A 19868-nucleotide genomic window follows, 5' to 3' on the forward strand; every position below is an offset into this window, starting at 1 on the left:
ACTAATTGTTCAGTCATGTTAAATATCTCAGGAATGATAATATTATTGTAATTTTATATAAGAATGTTTTGTTCTTGGGAGATACAGGCTGAAGTACTCAAGAGTGAAGTGTGATGATTAATTTCAAATGATTCAGCCAAAAAAAGGTGTTTTATGTACATATCTATTTATATAAATATATATATTTAAACATATAAACTTCAGTACTTCCAGACTGAAGTTTGTTTATAAATATATAATTTACTTACAATATATATATATTTCAGTACATCCAGACTTGGATATCATGGGCCAAAATAAATTTAAAAATAAATTATATTTATTTTTTATAAATAATTTTTTTATATTTAACATACAGAACAAAATAAAAAAGAAAAATGGGGGAACTGATGTAAAGTTGCTAGCTCTGTATTTTGTCCAATAAAGACTGACATAAACAATTGAAAAAGTCATCTATTATTCCATCTGTTATCATATTGTGTCATTAAAAATGTCATTTTAATGAAATAACGACCTCAAAGAGAAAGCAGTCTGTTATCTCAGGGTGAAAGTTTTTTAAACCAGCTGCCTTTGTCCGTGTGAACACACACATTGTTCCTGTACGCCACGGAAAAGTGAAGCTGGTTGGGCCAGCGTGGTCCCCGGGCAGGCGGTGGGACCATGGGGCCCAAACACCTCCTGGCTGGGAATCGCATGGCTGATGTCCCCGTTGGGCGGCTCTGTTTCCAGCCTCTGGGAGAGAGAAGAGCAAGCGAAATCCGTCCTCCAGGACCTACTCCCCCGGCCAGCTCTGACAGTAAATGTCTCCTTTCTGAGCTGAAACGGACTGCTCTGTGGCTCCCACTCTTTGTTACTTTGCCGTCTGAAGCACCTCAGAATTTAGCCTGTTCCATTTTTCCCCTTGGATGAGGTTAAGATATGAATCCAGAAAGAAGTAACCTGGGAACCGATCCTTCGCCCTCTTTTATGAATATGCCTGTGATAGCTGAAGGTTGTCATGTTTTCCTTAATCATCTCTAGCTCTAACACACCAGTCTTTCAAATATCCTTCTTAAGCTGTGGGCTGGTTACTTGGTTTTTTTTCACTTTTAAGCTTCCTTCATGTAGTACAAAAAAGGTATTCACTCCATCTGTAATTTCTCAAAGTCTAGACTTTAAGAGCACTCAAGAGGTGTTTCTACAGCTCTAGTTAGTGTGTGCCTGTGTGTGTTGTGCGTGTGTATGCTTGTGCACACGTGTGTTAATAAAATCACAAGGCTGGGATGCAGGTTTGCTTTCCTTGAAAATGTTTTGCATCATGCCTGTTGGAGACCTCATCCACTCAACAATGGGGTTTCCCTATTTCCGATCTTTCCCTCTTTCTCCTTCTTAGCTGAGCTCTCTAATCTCTGAGCTGTGGCTCTGAGATATTTACAACAGGCTCTGACATTCGGGAGGGGGGAGCAGCTTTGAAGTTGAATATGGCCCGACTATGGCTCCTGAACTACGCAGAAGTCAGGCTCTCCCAGGCAGTTCCAGAGTGATGCTCCCAAACACCCCTCTGGCTGAGCTTCTCCTGACCCCACTATCTTTATAGGCCAGTGGTTCCCAGACAGAGCTGTAAAATGAGAACATCTTATATCTGATAATAGACTTGTAAACAACAAGGAAAACAAATAAAAACTTAAAAACCCAAACATCCCCAGTATTACTACTACCATTCATAAAAGAAAGGATATTTTGATACCCATGAAGTAGAAAAGTCATAATCCCAGGATAACTTGGGAGCTGGGCTTTCGGCTGTGAGTACGATGGAGGGTACAAGAAAGTGCCACAGCTGCCCTTCGGAGCTTGTGCCCAGAATCTCAGCCAGAGACAACCTTCAGGGTCTCCTTGTCCAACCTCCTTCTCAGGGTTTAGATGAAATATATCACTCAGGTGACGTCCACTAACGGAGACACAGCTACGACACAGTGTAAAAAGTGAGAAATCCTCTCAAGGATGTAGGATGATGTCCATTGGGAGGTAAGAGGAGAGGGAAAGCAGGGCTCAGGGCGCAGCCTACGAATGAGACTTTGAGGAGTGACGTGATTGAGGCCAAACATTCTCAAATTTCAGTGTACATCAGCATCACCCACAGGGCTTGTTGAAAGACAGAATCTGGACTCTGATTTAGTGGTCTGGGGAGGGGCCCGAGAACTTGCGTTTAGGACAGTTTCCCAGGGGATGCTGCTGCTGCTTGTCTGCGGACCAGGGGTTTAGAGATGCAGAGACTGGGGCTTAGGCAAAGGTACAGAAGTGAGAAAGTAGAGTGGGTTGGTGCAGGTAAGACGGGCAGGCAGGATTCTGCAGAAGAGTGAACGCCACGTGAACGAGCTTGGACTTTTATCAGGGTAGGCAATGGGGAACCATACAAGATTTTTGAGCCCAAGAGTAGAATTTAAAACAGGATCACATAGACAGGAATGAAGTGCTGACACAGGCTACAACATGGACAGACCTTGAAAACATTATGCTCAGTGAAAGAAACCAGTCACCAAAGACCACATATCTTATGATTCCATTTATGTGAAATACCCAGGTCTGCAAATCCATGGAGACAGAAAGCAGATTAGTGGGTACTAGGGCCTGGGGAGATGAGGGGGTGGGGAATGACTGCTCAATGGGATTGAGGTTTCCTTTTTTAAAAAATTTTTAATTTTAATTAATTAATTTATTTTTGGCTGCGTTGGGTCTTCATTGCTGCGCGAGGGCTTTTCTCTAGTTGCGGCAAGCAGGGGCCACTCCTCGCTGCGGTGCGCGGGCCTCTCACTACGGCGGCCTCTGCCGTTGCAGAGCACAGGCTCCAGGTGTGTGAGCTTCAGTAGTTGTGGCACGTAGGCTCAGTAGTTGTGGCTCATGGGCTCTAGAGCACAGGCTCGGTAGTTGTGGCACACAGGCTTAGTTGCTCCGCGGCATGTGGGATCTTCCCGGACCAGGGTTCGAACCCGTGTCCCCTGCACTGGCAGGCGGATTCTTAACCACTGTGCCACCAGAGAAGCCCTCCTTTTTTAAAAAAAATTTATATTTTATGCTTTTAAACATCTTTATTGGAGTATATGAGGTTTCCTTTTGAAGTGATGAAATTGTTCTGGAACTAGATCCTGGTGAGAGTCACAACATAGTGAATGCATTAAATGTCACCAATGGTAAATTTTCTTTCTTTCTTTCTTTTTTTTTTTTTTTTTTACGGTACGCGGGCCTCTCACTGTTGTGGCCTCTCCCGTTGCGGAGCACAGGCTCTGGACGCGCAGGCTCAGCGGCCATGGCTCACGGGCCCAGCCACTCCGCGGCATGTGGGATCCTCCCAGACCGGGGCACGAACCCGTGTCCCCTGCATCGGCAGGCGGACTCTCAACCACTGCACCACCAGGGAAGCCCAACAATGGTAAATTTTATGTTATGTGCATTTTTACCATGATTAAAAAAAAAAAACACCCAGCATCATATTTCTTACAAAATTAGGTTATATCACAATAAAATATTGATAATTCCAACAGATAAAAGACGCAAATTTGTATATTTAGAGTGGTTATAACCGTTTCAGGATACAACTTTATACAGAGAAAAAAAGAACAGAAATAACTGACTATGTGAGTATGTGTGTGTGTTTTGGATGATGAAAATAATGTGATTTCCCTCTTGTTAGAGTTTCTAGAAATTTTCAATAAATATCCAGATATTACTTATATAATTAAAACATTTTAAAGGAGGAGAAAAAGGAGAGTACCAGGTCTAGTATAATTTCACCAAGAATAACTGAGAGGGGTTGGTTTGAGCCTGAGCTTTGGGACAGATCTGGGTCTCAGACACGAGAGACTCGAGAGGGCAAGGGCGTGAGGAAATGAGGTGTCCCGAGCAGAAGTGGTGACTGTCCACCTCCTGCCCGAGAGAACCACTCCACCGTTTCCTCCAGAGACCTCCTCCACGGTATCCAGCCTTCCCTCTTGTACTTCTCTTTGGGTTTTTCCTTCATTGAGCTGTCAGCATGTCTCAGGATTTCATTCGTTCATGCATTCATTTTCTCAGCCAGCATTTATTGAGCATCTACTGTGTGCCGCTGTACTTCATCCATGGAGCCAAGGTGCAAGCACACAGCCGTGTTATTCTGGCCTTATATTGTTTCTTTCATTTTTTAAACACAGCTGTTTTCTATTCCTGGTCTGGGCTGCAGCCCTTTCTCTCAATTCCCTTGGATGGTGAGGAAGTAATGCCTTTTTTGTTTCACTTCTCTGGATGGTGCGCTTGAGTCAGGCTGGACACTGCGGCTGAACAGGTTCTGGCCAGCCTGGTGGTGCTGTCTGTGGAGTCTACCCAAGCGGTGCCTTCTCCTCCTGGGGTCCACACCCCATACGGAGCCTGGCTGTTTTACTCTGAATGACTCATCTCTGCTTCTGCGCCAGCCCTTTCTCTCCAGTTCTGACACTTCCTGGTCACTGGCTTCAACCTCATAGGCCACGTCTTTTCTGCTTTGGACCTGGATCTTTTATCTCCAATTTTTATTTTTCAATCATTATTGCCCTCTCCTCACAACACTGATGTGGCCCAAACCGACATGTATATTCATCAATTCTCACACTCTGGCCACAGCCTTGGAGGTTGGGGAAACAGTCGATTTCTTCAAAGGGTCAAGGCCAGAGGTGAGTTCAGACTGTGGCCTCCTGATGCCAAGGCCTCCTTGCCGACCTTCTGCATCTCTAGCTCCTGGCCTCGTATCTGGTGCACAGTGGGTGCCTGGTTAATATTTGGGGAAACGGAGTCAGGACCAGTATGTATGCCACTGGGTGGCAGATTCAGGGCAAAGAAAAAATCAGTTTTGTATTAGTAAGGATTCTTTAAAGAAATCGAATCAATAGGATGTATAAATAGAGCGAGATGTACTGTAAGGAATCTGTAGGGTCAGCCAGCAGGCTGGAGACTGGGAGTGGAGTAACAGTTCAAGTCTGAAGGCTGTCTGCGGCAGAATTCCTTCTTCCTCCAGGAGATCAGTCTTTCTCTATTAAGTTCTTCAACTGACTGTATGAGTTCTACCCACACTATGGAGGGTTATCTGCCTTACTCAAAGCCTACTAATTTAAATGTTCATCTTATCTAAAAATACCTTCACAGAAACATCAAGAATAATTTTTTAAAATTTATTTTTTATTAAGGTAACATTGGTTTATAACATTATATGTTGCATGTGTACAACATTATATTTCCACTTCTGTATACAACTATAGCATGCTCATCACTAGAATAATGTTTGACCAAACATCTGGGTACCATGGCCTCACCAAGTTGAGACACAAAATTAACCATCCCGAATATCATTGCTGAGTTTATTGTCTGCTCTTTAGGTAAGAGCTCCATGGCAGTGTGAATAATCTGGTGAGTGGAAAATGTTGTGTTTCATAGACATGATATCATTTTTACTCTTTGGGAGTGACTCCCCAGCCCTGCAGAGAATTCCAAGATGTTCCAGGTGCTGACCTGGTCCCCTCTGAGCTTCTAGTCAACAGGTGGAAGTGGGACCTGTACCAATGGCAGTGAGCGTGTGAACACGCCAGCTGGCACTGACTCTCTCTCTCGTCTTTGCAGTTAACTCTTGATTCTCATTCTTACCCACATATCCCTGCCAACGTCTCAAACTAAAACCAAGTACAGTTCAATGCATGGTGTGGTAGTTAAAGGGCTCACTGAATAACCCGTCTGGGCTGGAATCCCGGCCATGGCCACGCGGGCAGACCCTCAGAGAGACCATTTGCCTCGGTCACAAGGACAATAGCACCTTTTTCTAGGCAGGAGGAAGTGACACAATTGTTATGAGATGCTAGGCACGGTGGTACCCAGCTGGCAGTCGACACTCAGTAAGTGTTTACTCTCATGGTTAAGAGTCATTCTCCCATCCAGACTTTCAGGTTCAAAAGGGGAGAATGTCACCAGTGACCCTGACTTAACCTTCCAGGTCCTTTTCCTCCCCTCCTTATCCTCTATATGTAAATGTTGTATTTTTAGCAAAGAGCAGAGAACTTTCAGACTCTTTATCCTTCTCCCCCACCAGAACCTAAAAATACGCTTGATGAGAGTACAAATTTGCTCATGGAAAGTAGAAGAGAAATATTGCACCAGAGAAAAGACGTATGAAGGCACCCATGTGACAGAATGGCTGTGAAGATATATAAAGATATATAAACATATGTAAAAACACACACACACATAAAGAAAGAATGTGTGACTCAAAAGGTCAAACCAGTGCAGCCCAGCAGCTTGAATGGGCACTGCTCTTTCTGCCCCACTCACAGAAGCATGGGGGTCTAGGTTTTATGACTTTGCTAGTTTGATAAGTGGAAAGTTGTTTCTTAATGCTTTAATCTGTATTTTTACTCACTTGTGAAATTGAATACTTTCTTCATATATTCATTTCCAACTTGTGGATTGCCTGACTGGGCCTCCTTATTTTTTTTTTAAAGACTTTTAATTTTTAAAAATTTATTTAATATTTTTTATTCATTTATTTTTGGCTGCGTTGGGTCTTTGTTGCTGCGTGCGGGTTCTCTCTAGTTACGGCAAGCAGGGGCTACTCTTTGCTAAGGTGTGCGTGTTGCTCCGTGGCATGTGGGATCCTCCCGGGCCAGGGCTCGAACCCGTGTCCCCTGCATTGGCAGGCAGGTTCCTAACCACTGCACCACCAGGGAAGTCCCTAAAGACTTTTTTTTTAAGGGCAGTTTTTGGTTCATAGCAAAGTTGAGAGGAAGGTACAGAGATTTCCCATATACCCCCTACACTGACACATGCATAATTTCTCCCATTATAGAAATCCCTCACCAGAGTGTACAACTGTGACAATTGATAACCTACATTGACACATGATAAGCATTCAAAATCCATAGTTTACATTAGGGTTTACTCTTTGTGTTGTATATTCTTCAGGTTTGGACAAATGTGTGACATGTATCCATCATTATAGTTTCATACAGACTATTTTCACTGCCCTAAAAATCCTCTGTGCTCTGCCTGTTCATCCCTTCCCCCTGACTCCCAGTGATCCTTTTACTGTCTCCATAGCTTTGCTTTTCCCAGAATGTCATAATCATACAGCATGTAGCCTTTTCAGATTGGCTTCTTTCACTTAGTAATATGCACTGAAGTTTCATCCATGTCTTTCATGGTTTAATTGCTCATTTCTGTTTAGTATTGAATAATATTCCATTGTCTGGATGGACCACAGTTTATCCATTTGCCTACTGAAGGATATCTTGTTTGCTTCCACATTTTGGCAATTATGAATAAAGTTGCTATAAACAGCTGTGTACAGATTTTTGGTGTGGATATAAGTTTTCAACTCCTTTGGGTAAATACCAAGGAGCGTGATTTTGGATTGGATGCTAAGAGTATGCTTAGCTTTATAAGAAATTGTCAAACTGTCTTCCAAAGTGGCTGCACCATTTTGCATTCAGCAATGCAATGAGCGTTTTTGTTGTTCCACATCCTTGTCAGCATTTGATGTTGTCACTGTCCCAGATTTTGCTATTCTAATAGGTAGGTAGTAGTAGTACCATATAATTGAGCAATCACACTCGTTAGTACGGGTTATAACAAACTGGTGTGGCTTAACTGTTTAACATGCAGACCCAATTTTGGGGTCATGTTATACTCACGGAAACTTATTTACTACAAACGTCTCTCTAAATCTACATCATATACACATGTCATGTAATACCTAAGTGACATATACCACCGCACACCATTAAATATACCCGAGTAAAGACACCAGTCTGCTTAATCATTCCCAAATGTTAAGAGATTTCAGTTGTTTTGCCCTTTTAATGCCACAATTAATGCAGCTGTACTCTTCCATCTCAGCAGAGATGACTTTTTATTTCTCAAATGTATCTCTTTGTGTGCATGTTTATTTGTGCACACACAGGCAGACTTTCTATTTGCTCACTTTTCTGTGTGTTTCCATGTTATTGTCCAAAAGAGGATTTGCTGGATCAAAAAACATGATCAGTTTTATGGCTGTCATTGGCTAGATTTTAAAGAAAGAATGGGGTGGTTTTCCCAGTCCCTTGGTGGACTTTCACTAAACACTTGCTGGTGAATTACGTGTTTCTTTTAGAAGAAATCCCCACACAGAACCTTCTGAGATGAGGTCCAGGGTGAGTATTCCAGGTCAACCATCCCGTTATGTGGATGCCCCAGTCCTGGGGTCCCGTCATGAAGACGACTGTGGTCTCCCAGACCCATCAAACAGGAGTCTCGTTTGAATCGCATGAGAGGACAAAGATCCTGCTGGTACAAGTCCTAGGTAAAAAGATCCATTTCTAATCACTTTTTTTTTTTTTTTTGCGGTACGCGGGCCTCTCACTGTTGTGGCCCCTCCCGTTGCGGAGCACAGGCTCCGGACGCGCAGGCTCAGCAGCCATGGCTCACAGGCCCGGCCGCTCCCGGACCGGGGCACGAACCCGTGTCCCCTGCATCGGCAGGCGGACTCTCAACCACTGCGCCACCAGGGAATCCCTCTTCTTCTTTAAAAGAAAATTCTAGTCATTTTCACACCCTGGTGATACAGAGACGATCCTTGCTTCATCTATGGGCACCTCTCATACAGACAAATAATTCCATTTGGTTATCAGTTTAGACCCTGACCTGCTGTAAAAGGGGTTTAGTGGCTAATTATGTTTGTCAGCAGGAAAGTCCATTAACAATTCCTGGGAAATAAAAATAGAACCTGGGTGATAAAGTCTAACCTTGTTTCCTCTGCGCTCAGTCTAGTCAGCTGGCTCCCAGGGTACCGCGTGCAGGGGCCTTGTGCCCGGCCCTTCAGACCAGGGTTCCTGGTGCAAAACGGCAGCGCCGGCACCTCAGCTCAGGGCGCTACACAGAAGGTCCGGCCCCGCGCACTCAGTTCAAGATGGCGGGCGGTCGCCAGCAGAGACGCAGCACCTGGCACTGCGATGGGGGGTGGGGGGCGTGAGCAGCAGCTGCGCCTGCGCTGCTGGCGAGAACCCCGCCCCCTCCCCGCTAAAGCAGCCCCAATCGGGCCTGTTGGGAGAGCGCGTGCTCTGGAGCACGAGCTGCCACCTCCCCATTCTTTGATCAAAGAATAAAGCTTTCCTTTGCTTCTGAACTGAACTCAGCCTCATTGTATTGGAACGACGCTGGGCAGGACGCTTGTTGGGGACGGGAGGGCAGGTGAGTTGCTGAGTCAGTGCTAGGAGAGGTGTGAGCAGAGCATGGGCAAGCTCAGGAGGAGACCTCACGGGTGAGTGGAATCTGAGCAGGTTTCTGGAGGCTGATGGATTCCACCAGCGGGGCAGAGAAGAGGCTGGTTTGGGCCACATTTTTGCAAGATGTGCTGAACACTTCGATTGCGTCTTGTAGGTGCCGTTGAGGACTTCAAGGCAGCAGAAAAGCAGAAATCCAGGTTAGTACAATGACCTTTTGCTTTACAAAAGTCTCATAAGAAAACCTTGCATGTTCCATTTTTTAAAAATTTGATAAATCCTCAGTTATGTACCATTGGATTTTTATCCCTGCTTAAGTTGTATCAGAACCTCTTCATATTTGCAGAGAATTCCAGAGGAGTCAGGCCAGGCCCGTCATACAGTAATCCTAGAGTATAATGACAGCATTCCTAGGGAACATTATACCTCTAAGAAGCTGAGACCCACCCAGGACCTGACACTCCCCAAACACATCTTGGAGCAGCCACCGTCCCTCCTTCCCGGGAGAGCATGGTGCACAACCTTGGGGTGATCATGGGGACCAGGGTTTTCATGAGGCCAGTTTTTAAGTCCCCAGGGGTGACCTGGCTGATGAGGGGGGTGGTGCGGTTGACAGACCAGGGTTGGCACTTTGTGAAGTGCTCGGCCTGGTCAGAATGAGACACAAGTGAGGAGATTTTAAGGGGGTAGGTGTGGGCAGAATAAACAGAGGGGTGATTCTCAGGGGAGAAGACCTGGATCAGCGACTGTCTGGGGAGAACCCAGAAACCACACAAGCATGGCAGACACCTAGGCTAGTGGAGAAGCGAGAAGAATGGGAAGAGTCATGAGAAGAGCAGGGGAACCAATGAGAAATTCTGCCAGCCCACTTGTATGGGGATGGTTCTGCCTCAGTGACCTATTGCAGTTTTTTTTTTTTTTCTTCCCTATTACATTTTTTTTTTTAACATCTTTATTGGGGTATAATTGCTTTACAATGGTGTGTTAGTTTCTGCTTTGTAACAAAGTGAATCAGTTATACATATACATATGTTCCCATATGTCTTCCCTCTTGCGTCTCCCTCCCTCCCACCCTCCCTATTCCACCCCTCCAGGCTGTCACAAAGCACCGAGCCAATATCCCTGTGCCATGCGGCTGCTTCCCACTAGCTATCTACCTTACGTTTGTTAGTGTGTATATGTCCGTGACTCTCTCTCGTCCTGTCACAGCTCACCCTTCCCCCTCCCCATAACCTCAAGTCCGTTCTCCAGTAGGTCTGCGTCTTTATTCCTGTCGTACCCCTAGGTTCTTCATGACATTGTTCTTTCTTAAATTCCATATATATGTGTTAGCATATGGTATTTGTCTTTTTCTTTCTGACTTACTTCACTCTGTATGACAGACTCTAGGTCTATCCACCTCATTACAAATAGCTCAATTTCGTTTCTTTTTATGGCTGAGTAATATTCCATTGTATATATGTGCCACATCTTCTTTATCCATTCACCCGATGATGGGCACTTAGGTTCTTTCCATCTCCGGGCTATTGTAAATAGAGCTGCAATGAACATTTTGGTACATGACTCTTTTTGAATTTTGGATTTTTCAGGGTATATGCCCAGTAGTGGGATTGCTGGGTCATATGGTAGTTCTATTTGCAGTTTAAATGGAAAAGCCTCCCACCCTGGTTTGGCCAACTTTGGGGAAGTGAGAACTGGTTTGACGACTTTGGGGAAGTGAGAAGAAAGGCCAAAGGGAAGCACTTTGACGTGGAGATTGAAGTTCTTTCTGCCGGGGACTGGAGGTGGCCTTGCCAGGGCTGCTTCACCACAACAGCTCTGCAGCTGTGTGGCAGCTGTCCTCTGCTCAGCGAATCTGAGGACAGTGAGGCCCTGTGACCAGGGCTGGGTGACTCTGGGCAGGCCTCTCTTCATTCTGTCCTTGCTTTAGATACTAAACCAAGGACAGGTACCGATACAATAATCTTCACGCTGAACAGGACCTGTGTTTCATCCATGGCTACTTTTTGAACAGTTTAGTCCAGGTTTGTGTGAGTGAATAATCCTCCACAGCCTGCCCAAGCCAGTGGAAGCCTCCACTGCCCTGGGGAATTCATGGCCAACTGTCAGGGTTTTTTTCTGGGGGGGAGGGCTATTTTGACTCCAGACTCTCTCTCTCTCTGGAGGTCTTGATTCAGAAGTCCCTATTGTATGTGCTATTTGGGCGCTGGGTAGCTTCAACATGGCCTCAGTAGGAACAAAGCCAGATAGTCAAGGTGGGTGGTCCATTGGGGGCCACAAATGTCATCGATCAAAATTGGCAACTCAGGACAGAGGCCTGAGAGTTTGGGTTAGGGGATGAAGTTTAAAGAAAAAAGTTCTTTCTGATCTGAAATGACATGAATAACTGAGGTACCTATGTCGGAAAGGCGGACATTTCTATGGCAGCAACACAGGTGGCCTGAGTGGGCGAGGTACGTGAGCCACGGTGGAGAGGGGAGGGCAGTTCCTCAAGCCTGCCTCCACTGTCTCAAGCCAGAGCTTCTTGGTTTCCCGGTCAAGGAAGGATGCAGAAGGTCCCTGTTTGTAGCGTCGTTCTGAGGGCTGGGTGTCTGCCCCGGCAAGTGGCAGCATTTCTGTGCTGAGCATGGCAGCTTCCTCTCTAGAAAGCGCTTCCCTTTTCGGACACGGACACCCTTGTTTTGGAGGGAGGAATAGACCGTAGCTTCTAGAACCAATTTCGATTACATACAGAAAAATGAGCTCAGGGCTGAGAGTGACAAACTACGTGGGGGTAAACTGAAGCCCCCTCCCCATGATATTAGGAACTGCGGGAGAGGGTGGGCTGCACCCTCAGACCCTCCTGCCCGTCCGCCCAGCCTCTGTCAAGTGCCATTTATGACTTGGAAATGCTCCCCGCAGATGGCCTGGGCTGGCATCACCCACTTTCCGGAGGGGGATGCAGTCTCCAGCCGTGGGCCCGGTTCCCCCCCCACCCCAGGCGGGACGGGTCCTCTCTCCACCCCGGGCGCCTTGCAGCCGGCAGCCCGTGGGTCGGGTGCGGGCGAGGGGGAGGGGTCTCTGCAGAGACGGGTCCGAGGCCGCCGGCCGGCGGGTGGGAAGAGGCCCTGTGCCAGGACGCCGCAGGCCCGGGGGCTGGGGGCCGGTGGCTGACGCTGTCGGGGGCGTTCCCAGAAGCCGGGCCGCCGAGGTTTCTCCGCAGCCCCGGGAGGAGCCGGCGGCGGCCACGTGACCCTCCGCGGCGCGGCCGGCGGCCCAGAAATAGCAGCGGCTGCGGATCCGCCCGCGGGCTGAGCGAGGGGAAGGCGGGGACCGGAGGACGCCAGCTGGCGGGGCGCGGCGCGGCGCGGCTCCGGAGGATGCTGAGCCCCTGTCCGGCCCGGCCCCGAGCTCATGATGGCCATCCGGGAGCTCAAAGTCTGTCTCCTCGGGGTAAGTCCTGCGCCGCCATTCGCCGGGGACCCGGGTCCGCGCTCCCCTGGTCGGCGCGCTTCCCTCGTCCCCAACTTCCCCTGCCCCCCCCCCCGTCCGTGCTCCCCCCGTGTCCCCTGCACCCCCTCTCCCGCTCCCCCGGGCCCGCTGCCCGTCAGGCCCTGATGGTTCCGGGCCCGAACCTGAACGGGAGCTTTCTCGACTCGTCGTCCCTCCGCCGCCGGCCCGCGTCCCCGGAGTTGCTCGGGCCGGGCCGGGCGCCCGGGACCCCTCCGCGGGGACAGGAGCCGCGGTCCTCATCTCTGAGGGCTTTCTCCTTCGCCTTTAATAATTTCCTTCCGGCGGAAACTTTAAGTTACTCAGCCAAGGCGCTGACTCTTTTTGCCTCCCTGGGCCAACTGGTTTATTTACTTGTTTAAAAAGAAAGCCCAGCTCAGGGTGAGAAAATGCGCGAGGGGATGACCCGGCGGGAAGGTGAAGAGAGAACGGATGGTAGAAAACCGCGCCTAGGAAACTTTTAGTGCCGCGGATAAAGGCAGGATGAGAGAGTCCTCCCCTGTCCCCACTTCCCCTCCCGAAGTGGGTCCTTCTGAGCCCGAAGAAACTTGGAAGAAGCCAGAAACAAAGACAGACACAAACACCCAAGTGGTGCGGACCTGTCAGATGGCACTGGACAGGTCCCTGGGGACCGCCCAGGGGATTCAGATGGTGTTAAGGGTCTCCTCCTCATGGGTGCGCATATCAAATTCCAGAATTACTTCTTTGAGAAGAGCTGGTTTGAAGCCCTGTTTTCAGCAGCTTTTGGTAGGAATGCCTAGTGTTCTGCCGACCTGGTCGCCCAAGAAAACCATTTATGAAAAAAGCAGCAAAGGTTGGACTAACTGGTCTGTCAAGACGGATGTGCAGAAGTAGATAAAGAAGAAATGGTTCTAGGTTAGGACTGGGTTGTCGCAGAGCAAGGGGCTGTCTGGGCTCCCTCTAGGCTCTTCTGGAACCTGGGGCAGAACGATGCTCTTGGCTGTCTCCCCTCACTGTCCTTTGCTGGAACCCCCATTTACACTAGGTCTTCGGTTGGCCTCGAATTCCAGGGGATCAGGCAAAGGCCCCCCCTTCCCTGTGACCCTCCCCCTGCCTGCTCTGCCAAGGCCTGGATTTGGATGGGATGCTGTTCTGGCCTTCCTCTGCTGACCTTTATCGGTGTTGCAGGGGTAGGTTGCACCGTCTGCCAGGCTCTCTAACATAAGCCAGACATAAATTCCAGGAATCGCATGCTTTCCTTGTGAGGAATCATTTCAGCCTCAAGGAAGCCCTTCAAAGACTCAGAAGGAACGTCGGATCCCAAGGAATCAAGAGGCAGCTTTGACGTGTGTTGTGTGTGTCAGGATTGGCTTTGGGAATAAATGAAGTCGGAAGTGACTTGCCTGTCCCACCGCATGAATTATTTGCAATTTTGCTACTTAGGGGTGAGTCTGTTTCCTTCTACAAGGAACTGATCGGGTAGAAAGAGCCCTGTACCCGGAGGCAGCAAGCCTGGGTTCTCATTCTCTCCCATTCATTGGCTGTGGTGTTTTGGACGAGTACCTTAGTTGCATCGTCTGTGAAATGGACATAATAGCATCTTCCCTTTTAAGGCAGAGGACCATAGCAGATGATCGCCTAAGATACATGGTACCATTTCCTGCTACCCTGTGATTCCAAGCCTGGGAGATGAGAAAGCTGGAGGAACTCCCCATACTTTTTGTCTTATCACTAAGAATGGAACACACTCATTCAGTGATTTCCTGGAGACAGTGCCTCTCCTTGTTTGCTGGTCCTTTGCAGTGGCTCAGTTGGTAGGAGGTTGGGCTTGGAAGGGAAGAACGGTCCCAAAGCAGAGCAAGAAGATGTTTCTGAGCAGATGGAGACCTTGAAGCTCCAATCCTATCACACCATATCCATGGCCTTCTTTTTCTGAGAGTGGCTCTAGGTTTTAGTCTGCTTAGGTCAGAAGACATCTTATTTGAAATCTTTGAAAGGGCCAGTGATCTTTTTATCACACTGAGTAATGTGTCTTAAGTTCCCCCCATTTGGCTGGTCCTGTCCTGGGCAAGATGTGTGTGACAGGGTATGTTCTCAGCTGCTCCTCCAAACAGGGCGATGCTCTGGGTGAGACAGCACTTGGGTGAGGCTATAGCCATTCTAACTGCTGGGTCTGCTCTCTTGATTTGGGAGAGAAGCCTGTGGATCTGCGGCTGGAAGAGGGAATCAGTGCCAAACCCAGCGTCCTCTCAAAATTTTAAGAGGCGTCCCGGCTCCTTTATTCTTTGTGTGGGAGGCCTGTCTTTTCTGGATGAAGTCTTGCATGCAGCCAGCCCTCAGCTTCCTGTTTTTAGCCATCGCCCCACCTCCCTGAAATCTCAGTCTGACCCAGGCCCTAGCAGCCATGCCCACTGTGGGCGTCACTGTCTGTTGGGCCCCGCTGAAAAGGTGATGGGAATGAGGACCACTTAGCTGCAGCCTTGCTTGCTCACTGGAGAGGCTGAGGGGGCTGGTCCTTCTGTGCCTGGTCATTGTCCCTGTTCCTCAGTGATTACTTGGGGATGTGCTTCCCATTTAAGGCACATGGTTGTGTTTGGCACGGGCGGTGCAGGCTTTCCTCCCTCTCAGCTGAAGCCTCATGCTCCTCGAGGGGCTGGAGGTTCCCCACCGGAGGGTCATATGCAGAAGGTGGCAGTGGAGTGGGCCAGGTGGCATGTACCTGTGCCTTTCAGAACCCTGATGTTAGACGTGTCTGATCTTATTTCTTTTGGTGAGTGCTCTCAGATGGAACCACAGCCATCTGTGGAACATTCCCTGAATGCTTTGTGCTAGCGCAGGGTTTATTTAGCCTACCTGTTAGAGATTTTTGACCCTTGCTGCTTTCATGGGTGGACTTTGTCGTGTTTCTCCCAAGCCTTCGTGAGTGCCCTTTCCTGGGATAAGCTGGGCTGTCGTGGAAGTGAGCCGGGCAGGAGGGTGTTGACGGGGGTCTGCGTTGGACTCTTCAGACACATGAGTCTCATTCTTGCCAATAAAGTGCCAATCATCCTGCTTTGTGAATCTCAGCTAGTATTATGAAACATGTAGCTTAAAAACAACTCCATTAAAAACAGCAAAGTATGTTAAAAAAAACACAAAAACTAACAAAAACAATATTGAGGCAGCAGCTGTTCCAACCCCAAAGGTGGAAAGCTTCCCAGTATGCATTTTTAAAACACATCACCACGTGGCAGAAAGTGAGAGGAGGGAGAGGAGGGGAAGGAGGTGGGGGAGGGGCGGGGAGAGGAGGGGGAGAGGGGGAGGGAGAGAAGGAGGAAAGGATATTTCTTGTCTTTTATTATTTCCTCTGGGTGTGTACACTTAAAAACTGCTTCCGAATGGAATCCCTGAGAGATTTATATTTGGACTTCGGTTGTCTTGACGACAGTTTAGAGATCTCTGCCACTTCCTCCACAGCCGAGTGGCATGGTTAAGAGGCCACCGTCAGGGCCTTGGTGAGGCCTCTCCTCTGGCCTCTGTTAGAATCTGCTTAGTGCTTCATCACAGAGCAGTCCAGCCCCTGGGATGTGCTGTGACATGTGGGCAGTGGGGACTTCTAGCCTGTCCGGACCTTCACGAGAAAGGGCTGTGGGACCCCCGAAGACCCATGAGGCTGCTCACAGCCAGCAGATCGGCCCGAGCTGTGGACGCCGGCACAGCCGGCTGAATGAGGGTGAGCGCTCCTTACCGAAAGTGTTCCATAAGGTTATGTGAATCGTGGGGTCCTTGTGGAAGGAACAATGCATAGGATGGGGAAGCACAGCCCAGGCAGCCATCAGCATTGCTGTCCAAGCCTGAGATTCTGTTAACATACTCATTTTTGAGGGGCTTCCCTGGTGGTGCAGTGGTTAAAAATCCACCTGCCAATGCAGGGGACACAGGTTCAAGCCGTGGTCCGGGAAGATCCCACATGCCGCGGAGCGACTAAGCCCGTGCGCCACAACTGTTGAGCCTGCGCTCTAGAGCCCGTGAGCCACAACCACTGAGCCCACGAGCCTAGAGCCCGTGCGCTGCAACAAGAGAAGCCACCTCAATGAGAAGCCCACGCACCGCAATGAAGAGTAGCCCCTGCTCGCTGCAACTAAAGAAAGCCTGTGGGCAGCAACGAAGACCCAACGCAGCCAAAAATAAATAAATAAAATTTAAATAAAATTAAAGAAGAAAACACATACCCTTTTTTTTTTCTTTCCCAGAAACTAGCATTTCTTTTTGCGGGGGAAGTGGGGAGGGGAGTGGGGGGATGCAGAGAGGCTAGGAACTTACAGTAATTCGTTTCTTACCTGATTCCTCTATTAAATTGAACCCCTGTGGAAAGTGTGGTTTAGCGTTGGTGACTCTGGGATGAGAATAAATATCCACGATAGAGTGGGACGTCTCCCAGCAGGGCCCAGCGCGTAGTGACACTGAGCCCCCGAGCCGGGCTGCTGGGCTCCACCAGGCCCTCATTGCTCTTCTGCTCAGGGTCAGTATGGCCGCATCTCACCCTGAGCCCAGCGTGTGCATCAGCCATTTGTGAAGCATTTTCAGACTTCTCTGGTCCCTCCCCAGCCCTTGTCTGTAGCTCTCAGGCGTGCTGCCTCACCTCTACCGCCGCCCAGTGTCCCTGTTTCAGTGAGTGTGTTGTATCCCCCAGATCTGCTCCAAGGCTCTGGCCGTTGGAAAACAGAAAACTTTACATTTTAAGGTGCCAGGACATGAAAAGATTTTGAGGTCACGCATTAGAACAGGTCTTCAAATTCAGTTGTGTCCAACAGGTTAGACTAATTTCGGTGCTTCCATGTCTGTACATATTACACTTTCATTTGTCTTAGTTTTTATAATTTGTCATATGTGTTGGAAATTGGAATAGACTTTCCTTCACTCAGTCATTCACTGATAATCGAGCACTTCTTTCATGCCGGGAGCTTGGGCGGCTGCAGGTGGACAGGACAGCCACGATCCCTGTCTTCAAGGCACTCTGCCTTTCCCACGACATGGACGCAATGACACGTGAACTAAATGACATCACCAGTATCCCTGCGACAGCACTCACCACGGAGCCACGCCCAATAGAAGTAACAGAGTAGGATGACAATAAATATTGACTGCCGTCCATCTTATCAGGTGTGACGACAGGTGAGGGACAAAAAGGTTTTGCTCAAGATCTGTCTTGAGTACCTGCGGTGGATAAGGTGCTGTGTCAGCTCTACTGGAGGTGGAAAGTCGGGAGGCTGGGTTCTAGTCACACTTGTGGTGGAGAGGCTCCTGGTTGGGCAGGTAAGACAGGAGCCAGCATCCGTGGCCGTGGTGACAAGAAGGATGCTGGAGGTGTCACGTGGTGCCATGGGAGACATGCAGGTTATGTTAAGTGCAGTGCGGGGCTGGGAACTGAGCCATCTGGAAGGTCTCCTGGCGTGGGAAGGATTTGCACAGGGCTTCAAAGGACACGTAGGGCTTGGACAGGGAAGGAAAGGTGGGCATGGACCCCAGGACTGGGAGAGCAGGCTCTGGATCTCACGCTATTTTCTGGAAGGCTGAGGTGGTGGGAGGGTGTGGGGAGGTGATGAGCACCGCCTCCCACTCCCAGGCTGACGGCTCTCTCGCTGACCCCACAGCCTCTAGCAGGGGGCCTTTTATTTTAACTCCCCTTTCCTGTTTTATTTTGAAAAACATCAAACTTACAAAGCAGTCGAAAGAGCAGTAGAACGAATGTCTATAGCCTTCTCACCTGGAGTCAGAAGGGATGACTTTTTGTCACTCTTGCTTTCCTCTCTCTAGTACACAAAAAATACTGGCTTTTCCCCCTGAACCATCTGAAAGTGAGTCGCAGACATTATGACACTTCACCCCTACAGTCTTCAGTGTGTATCTTTTAGGGACAAGGATATTCTCCCCCCACACAACTGTAACATCATCATCTCACCTCTGACGTTGAACACAGCAATAGTGTCAGTCGTATAGTTCACATCCAGGATGCAGTCAGGGATCGCATGTTACATTTGCTTCTCACAGCTGCTTCTTAACATCTCTCATCTAAAACCGTTCCTCTCTTTTTTTTTTTCCACCACGACATTTGTGTTTTTGAAGAATCCGGACAGTTGTCTTGTAGAAAGTCCTAGCATCTCGATGTGTCTGCTTCCTCGTTGCTTCTTCTGGGTTAAGTGGTGGGAAGACAACCTAGGTGATGTTGAATGGTTGTATTTTTTTCTGTGCTCATATGGAAATAACTCTTTCTCATTTACCTCTATGGCACTCCTTCAAAAAATACTCCTGGCCTCTATGAGCAGCGGGCAGTGGTGTGTCTGAACAAAACCAAGGGCCTTGATCATGTGGGTCAGACGCTTTAGCGGGGACTGAAGGTGCACAGCCGAAATCAACTCGGGGTGAGTGAGATGCTGAGCTCACCCACCTACCCATCTGCTCGTCCACCTCCCACCCCCGGGGCTCCCGCCACCCTTCCTGGGCTCTGGGTCCTGACTTGCCACAGAGCACTGACCACTTCCTGACAGACCACATGATTTACTTTCCCCACCTAATTGCTAAAGCTGCTGACAGTTGCAGGTGTCCTGAGGAGTTTGTCAGCAGAAATAAAGAAAACAAAAGCGGGATTTAACATTGGGGTCCCGGAGCGAGCTTCTCCTTGCAGGACCTTCTGTCTTGAGTCTTTTTCTGATTATTTCCTTGCTCCTGATGCCCCAGCCCTGCTCTGAATTCTCTGGAGGTGAGGACTGTGCTTCTGCTCGCTCAGGATTTAGCCTGGGCTACTCTCAGTTTCCCTAGAGGTGCCCAGATGACCCGGGTTATCAGAAAACTGGGCCCTGGAGAGAAGCGGAACCTAGGGGAGGTCACTTCCCTCCTATTTTCTCTTCTTTGAGCAAGATGCCGGGAAGCTGGATGCCTTTGTATCAACAGTATGCGTTTTTCTGGAAGAAACAGGTACCTGAATTCTTTAGAATTACTTCCTTTCTGCCCTCGTGGAATCACTGTTCTAACTAGGACCTGCAGATAAAATGCATCGTCCTAAAAGATGCCTCTACCCCAGCCTGCCCTGGAAGGGGAGGAGAGAAAAGGGATGGAGGGAAGGAGAGGTTATGCGGGGGTGGGTGGGTTGGAGAAGACAAGGGAAGGGGAAAGAAGTCTGTCTGAGGGAGAGAGAGGGAGAATGACAAGCGC

General features: G+C 48.7%; 1 protein-coding gene across 1 annotated transcript in view; it reads left to right on the forward strand.

The window, feature by feature from the left end:
* The first annotated feature begins 12457 nt into the window (after positions 1 to 12457).
* The window catches only part of RAB31 (RAB31, member RAS oncogene family), a 111268-nt gene continuing 103857 nt past the window's right edge, over positions 12458 to 19868 (forward strand). Inside the window, exon 1 of the mRNA XM_029222514.1 lies at positions 12458 to 12659. Coding sequence (XP_029078347.1) covers positions 12621 to 12659 — 39 coding nt within the window. The 5' untranslated portion in view covers positions 12458 to 12620. The remainder of the gene's footprint in view (positions 12660 to 19868) is intronic.

This window comes from Monodon monoceros, unplaced genomic scaffold, assembly GCF_005190385.1.
Source record: "Monodon monoceros isolate NGI ecotype Baffin Bay Population unplaced genomic scaffold, NGI_Narwhal_1 Super_Scaffold_1, whole genome shotgun sequence".
NCBI classification, from domain to species: Eukaryota; Metazoa; Chordata; class Mammalia; order Artiodactyla; family Monodontidae; genus Monodon; species Monodon monoceros.